The sequence below is a fragment of the Ammospiza nelsoni genome, chromosome 2 (genome assembly GCF_027579445.1).
Source record: "Ammospiza nelsoni isolate bAmmNel1 chromosome 2, bAmmNel1.pri, whole genome shotgun sequence".
Classification (NCBI taxonomy): Eukaryota; Metazoa; Chordata; class Aves; order Passeriformes; family Passerellidae; genus Ammospiza; species Ammospiza nelsoni.
In genome coordinates this window covers 32,819,599-32,825,848 of record NC_080634.1, presented here as the reverse complement: position 1 = coordinate 32,825,848, position 6,250 = coordinate 32,819,599, and the positions used below count along the sequence as shown (strand labels likewise).

The 6,250-nt window shown below is 47.8% G+C and overlaps 1 protein-coding gene across 1 annotated transcript in view; it reads right to left on the bottom strand.

The window, feature by feature from the left end:
* Positions 1 to 4,100: 4,100 nt before the first annotated feature.
* LOC132086275 (alpha-2-macroglobulin-like protein 1) overlaps positions 4,101 to 6,250 on the bottom strand; it is a 38,854-nt gene continuing 36,704 nt past the window's right edge. The window contains exons 31-36 of the mRNA XM_059491822.1: positions 5,883 to 6,007; positions 5,431 to 5,521; positions 4,963 to 5,031; positions 4,640 to 4,742; positions 4,506 to 4,547; positions 4,101 to 4,139 (exon numbers count right to left, since the gene is read on the bottom strand). Coding sequence (XP_059347805.1) covers positions 4,507 to 4,547; positions 4,640 to 4,742; positions 4,963 to 5,031; positions 5,431 to 5,521; positions 5,883 to 6,007 — 429 coding nt within the window. The 3' untranslated portion in view covers positions 4,101 to 4,139; position 4,506. The remainder of the gene's footprint in view (positions 4,140 to 4,505; positions 4,548 to 4,639; positions 4,743 to 4,962; positions 5,032 to 5,430; positions 5,522 to 5,882; positions 6,008 to 6,250) is intronic.

Below are 6,250 nucleotides of genomic sequence, written 5' to 3'. Positions count from 1 at the left end.
TCCCAGGAAGCAGACAAAAAGCCCCAAGGTTTCCTTCCCTCCACGTCTTTCCTGGATTTATAGTGCTGCAGGCACAGGATTGTACCATCCAGGATGTTCTCCAGCCAATCCAAGTCCTTTTGGACTCTGGCCTCACTGCTCTCCTACTCCCCTGTGGATGGAGCAGCGTCATTCAGACAAATGTGCCTTTTATTTTGCCAACCAGCAGCTTGTTTCCTTCTCACTGCACTGCCCCTTCTCCCTGGGCCAGTTGCAGCCCAAGTCCCATTGTTTGGCCTCCAGCTGGATTGTCCCATGACCCCTTGGCATGTGCGCCCAGCTGGAGCTCACTGTGAGCCCTTGTGGTCATACTGTCCCCAGGCTTGCTGAGTCTGTAGCATCCAAGGCAGGTCTTAGTCCTGAAATGGAGACCAGGCTTTGTACAAATTCGGTATATTTGCATAGCTCACTGCTCCCTCACAGAGGAGGAAAGCACAGGGAGCAAGCAGAGCTGGAATCCTCACCTTGCCTCTACCCTACAGACATTTCAATTTGAAGAGAAAATTGAACAGCTGCAACTCACCCCAGCTGTATCACATTGCTCTGTGCTACAGTTCAAGGCCAACCTACTCACACCTTCACCAGCAGAGGAAATGAGGGTTAAATATTGGTCAGGCAGGTGAAAATCTGTATAGCTGAAGTCCTACAGGGTCTTGCCTAGATACCAAAAGGCTGTGCTCGAGCCCTGGGTGATGGGAACACACACTGTCTGGTTTGGGGCCTTCTTTCCACATGCTATTTTTATGTATGTTAGTCCACTAATTGTACTGTACTTTTCCCTGAGTACCTTACCATAACTGAAAAGAGAACTTGGTTCTTGAAATTACTCATTTTCAAAATAAGGAGTTTTTCAATTTTAGTATCAAGGTAATTTCATATCAAAATTCTTCAGTACCAAACTGAGCTCTTAAACATGTAGAGCCTGGTAATATCTTCCTTCGCTTTAGTACAGGCTGACCATGACAAGGAAACAGTTTTGGGGCTTTCTTTTACCCACTCATGCACACACATGTAATGGGCAGATACAGCTCCTCTCTCTCCCTTCCCTCCCCGTGGGCTTTGTTCAGGTCAGAGCTGCTGGTGCCAGCAGTTGAGAAAAATGCATAAATGCACCTGGACAAAGAACCAAACAGGAACTGGAGCAAGAATGTGAATCATTCTGGCACTGAGCTGCCCTTCATTTCTTTCCATGGGTCTCAAAAAGTACAGGCAGTGCCTGTTGAACAATCCCAGCTGACATTTGTTTGTTCACAGCAGATCCACAGCAGTTCCAGGGGACAGCCAGATCCCTCAGAACAGCACAGGGGCTCACAATGGCAAAGGGTGTCCTGACTCCTACTGCCTCCAGCAGCTGTTTTGTGAGAGCAGGCATGTAAACACCTCTGAGGTTCTGGGCTTGGCACTGATGGGAAAGCTACACTTGAGCACCCAATCCAGTCTAACTCCCAGTGAAACAGAATTAAATAAATGTAGGAGCCACAAAAACAAAGCGGCAGGCTTGGTATGTGTGATTCACCTGCCTCAGTCCTATCTCCATCTCCTACTGCCAGCACAGTGACCAGCTGCTGGTGGGCAGGAGGCACTGGGGAAGGGAGCACCTCTTCGCAGGGCTCTGCACCCCCAGGACTTGGTGACAGGGCACACAGTACCTGAGTGCTGTCCTGTGCTAATATCTTTCCCCAGCCCACAGATCCACTCATCAGCTGGGCCAGAGACAGGCAAGAGGCACATCCAGAGTGGATTTGTGTCCCTGGAAGCCAGCAGCTCTCAGTGCTCAAGCAGTGAGCTGATCACAAGCTAAATGGAAGGATGCACACCAGCAAGCCCCAGCCTGAATCACCACTACCCCTCCATTTTGTGAAGGATAAAAAAAAAATTACTGGGATGTTTGACATCTGCTGCTCCAAGCAGAGAAGGGGATGTTTAAGCCAGAGAGATAAATAATAAATAGATGTGTTTTGTAGAAAAGTGTTTTTTCCCTGTCTAAATTCTCTTGGAAGAGAGCCACCTCCTTCCAAATGCTCTCTAGTAGCCAGACAGGTATTACTGTCTGTAATACCATCACAGGTATTACTGTTTAAATCTCATAAAGAACATTTTAAAGGACACAGAAGAGTTGTTAAGAAAGTGGAATAAAAATAACAATGGATATTGAGCCAAAAGTGACCGTTTCTGTCATTTTTACCCAGAGTGTGTGTACACATAGGCATAGGAGTAGCGAGAGGTTGTGTGTGTGACCTCCTTATGCAGTAATGAGCTCCTGCATGAGCTGCCCCTCATGGTGTCAGCAAGGGGTAGGTTGGATCCCTGTGTGTGTATAACCACCACAGGAGTTGTTTTCCCAATAATCCTCTGTGCTGGGGATTTTTCTCAGACCATGCTTTGCTAAGCTCTGCAAAACAGATTGTAAGGATGTGGTGGCATTGGCAGTGGTAGATGGAGTTCCTCCCTCTCTGCAAGACTCCAAGCTCTAGGCAGTGCACTCTCCAAATACTAGTAACAGCTGTAGGCGTGGCTGGCTCCAGTTCTGCTCTTTGGTATCAGCAAGGACAGAGTTTGCCAGTGGTAAAGGCAAGGGAGAGAGAAGACATTTGCAAAGAAAGCAGAAATATTTGCAAAATGTTTTTAAAAAGCTTCAAAGAAAGTAAATAAAAATTCTGTTCTGCAGAGTTAAGATCTGCATTGCTTATGGACTACTGAGGAAATTGAATAAAGAGAGGAGGAAAAGCACCGGTTTAAACAAAGGTGCAACATCAGCTTGGCCACTTCTGGTGCTGCACAAGGTATTGCTACCATCCAGCTGCTGCTGCTTTCATTCTAGCCCTGTTAAACTGCACATGAAGCACGGAGCAGGCTGTCAGCAACCTGCCTTGCTGGCACATCTCCTCAGTGTGTTCACTCTCAAACAAACAAACTTGCAATGCTCATGTCTTTGTCTCACAGACAGGACTTGCTGAATCTTCAGGATTACTCTGGAGTGTCATAGTTAAAATTTAAACACGCTTTCCAAATCCCTCCCATTAAAGCACCACAAATCCCAGCCTTGCTGCATGGTAGGGAGAGCTTTCAGGGCTGTAACCAAATCCTGACCCTCAACCCTCACCTGTCTTCCAGGCCTTCCACTCTTAAACCTGCCTTTGCACTTAGCTATCACACTCCTAGAGCCAGCTCTAGGGAAGGTTTGTGGAGATTCACCTGTTTATACGGAGAATTGTCTCTGTCAACCTCAAAGATCTGTGACCAGCACTTAAATAGTGAGGTTTGATTTTAAAAAGCGGCAATAGATGTTGAATTTTCATTTACTCTTTGCCTGTTGAATTGCCTGTCCAGCTCCTTGTAATGGGGCAAAGACCCTGCTCACTTTCCTCACTCATTAGCAGGGGCGTCAGCCCCAGGGCACCACCCCTTCCTGACAACTCATGTTTGACTTGTCCTGTGCAGGATCCAGCTCCACAGGAGGTGTAGAAACTAAAATCACTCCCTTTCTGCTTTCTATTTTTTTCATACACAGCAGGGTAGATTTACATCCACATAAAGTGCACCAGCAGCCAAGACCTTATGGCTCAGCTACATCTGTGTGCAGGAGATGATGCCCAGTGGGATCAGTTTCCATGCAAGACTGGGAGTCCTCATCCCATACTGATGACTGCATAACACTGCTGGAGGAGAATCCAGTGCTGGAGGAAATTAATGCCAGTGACACAGCTGAGATACAGAGTTTGCTCACTCTTCCCAGGTAAAGGCTGTCACAAAGTCCAAACACACACCACAGTAGCCAGATTTGTGATTTGTATTTTATTTTCATTCTTTTTGCAAGCAAGAAAATCCCTGGATTAAAACAATCAGAGTTAATCAGACACGCCAAAAAATGCACCAGGTAATGGCTGTCAGGATGAGCAGCTTAGCTTAGGCTGGAGTTAGTCCTGAAATCCAGCCTGAGATGTGTCCCAGCACCAAAATCCCACGCCTGAGATGTGACTTTCCAGGTGTCTCATTGTACCAGGAGCAATAATGCAGAAGCCCAACTGTCCTGAGGCATCTTGCATTAGTGGGATCCCTGGGAGCTGAAGCAGTGGACAGTAAGGAAGCAGTCCAAGTCCCTGGAGAAATGAGAGCAGAAGAGAGAGTAACCCAGAGAGCAAATAATATGACCCAGATTATTAATTTGGGATGTAACAGCTAGGGAGCACAGACTCTCACTAAGGTCTCTAAAGGAAAGGGGTTTTCTGTTTGATCCACTATCTTTGTGTCACTTCAGCCCCTCCCCAGTAAGAGAAACTCTCCACACCCAAATATAATAAGCTGAAACTAGTACCATAAATTCTGCTTAAGGAGTTTCAGATATAGTCCTGGATGAAGGGAACATGCTGAATCAGAGATACACAGGGCTCCAGCAGGACACAGAGAAGTGGATGGGGTGCACAGGAAGGTCTGCACAGGGGGCTGAGGCGGGGATTTGCACCTACCTCAGATGCAGAAGACATTGTAGTCAGCCAGGGCCTGCTCCTCTGCAACAGAAGAGGAGAGATCTAAGTTATCCTTGCACAGAGCCAGGTGCAGACACCCAGGCAGCCCTGGCACCCCATGGTTGCACACTGACCTGGGCTGTAGTAGTCATAGACCCGGACATGGCCTGGCTTCAGGTTGGTCACCTCAATCTCCTGCTCCAGATGCAGGACATATGTGTCAGAGATATGGCTCAGCTGGGGAAGAAAATAAATTACAGTTCACTTATGAGCTGTTCCTTTTATTCCTCACCTGAATTTGATCCTACTAACTGACAATAACAACTCTGTAGACTCAAACATTGGACTTCAAGATGAATCTTGAGTATACTGATCTGCTAGCCCCAGTCCTGGATTCTCCCAAAGATTCTGGCATTGCCCTGCACTCCTTCAGGTTCTCTAGCAGCACAGACATTACCTTGTCCAAGTAGATGGCAACACCTCCTTGTGTTTTCTCAGTTCTTCTCACAGAGTGTCCATGCTGCAACTAGGACAGGAGAGAGCAGAAAGCAATTTAGTTTCATCTTTTGAAAGGAAAGTGTGAGACACCCCAACAAGGTTTATCTGAGTTGGCAGATTCTCATTCACTCCCTTCCAAATGTATTTTGGACTCTTATCTCTTCAGGCTGATCTCCCTGCAGGGCCACTCAGCTCCTGCAAACCCCAAGGACAAGAGCCTAGGGCACTTAGCTGACAGGGGAATGCTAAGCTGATTGGGTCAGAAGTTCAAGTTCATTGTGTGGCAGAGAAGAAGAGATGGTAGGATTGTTCAAGGAAGAGACAGGCAACACCTTCCTATACAACCTTCCCATACAGCCTTCCCCTCTCCGTGGGCATGGATGGTCCCACTGACACCACATCCCCACCCTGATTCCACACATCTTACAGACATCCCAGATCCTGGGGCCAGGGCAAATCCAGTCGGTAGGGACACCTCCAGAATCACCATGTTGGAAGTGGATTTCTTCCCATTGTATCTGGAGGAGAAGATGGAAAAGAGAGTCTCTGGGGTAGAACATTAAAAAGAGAACGTCTCCCAGCTTTCCCTTCCCTTTTCCAGCAGACCCTGTGTGCAGTGCCCTGAGCCAGGCAGCCCAGCCAGGGCTGGGAACAGGCAGTCACTGCTCCCTCTCACAGGGTGCAGAGAATGGGGCTGCACTGCCCTGAGCATCCCCAGTCCGAGCTGATACTGCACACCTCTCTCAGCAAGAGCCAAGGCTCTGCATCCTCCCTCCTGCTGAAACTGCCTGGTGCCTCCACTGCAGCCAAGAAGCATCCCTCAGCTCTCCAGCCATGCCCAGCTTTCCTTCCCAACTGGGATGAGATGTTTAAAGTCACCTGACATTGACATGGACAGTAACGGAGCGTGTGTTGTCCTTGGTGCAATTGACAGGCTCGGTTTTCACTTGCAAGGCAAAGGATGTGGAGTCTTGTGGGGACGGTGTGTTGTACCTCAGCACCAGCTGCAGGGAGAGACAAAAAGACAGACTAAAACATTGATAATTAGCTTTATATCATCTATGACACCTTTTTTTTTCCACTGGCTACTCGACTCCTTGAGACTGGACCCCAGACAGTGAATTGATAAATGACATGCAGTAAGCACACTCGTCCCAGTACCCAAAATAAAGGTCACTCAGATTGGAAACCTTCCATGGGCTCCTTCTCAAACTTTCAGTTGAGACTGTGCAAGTGAGACACACAGC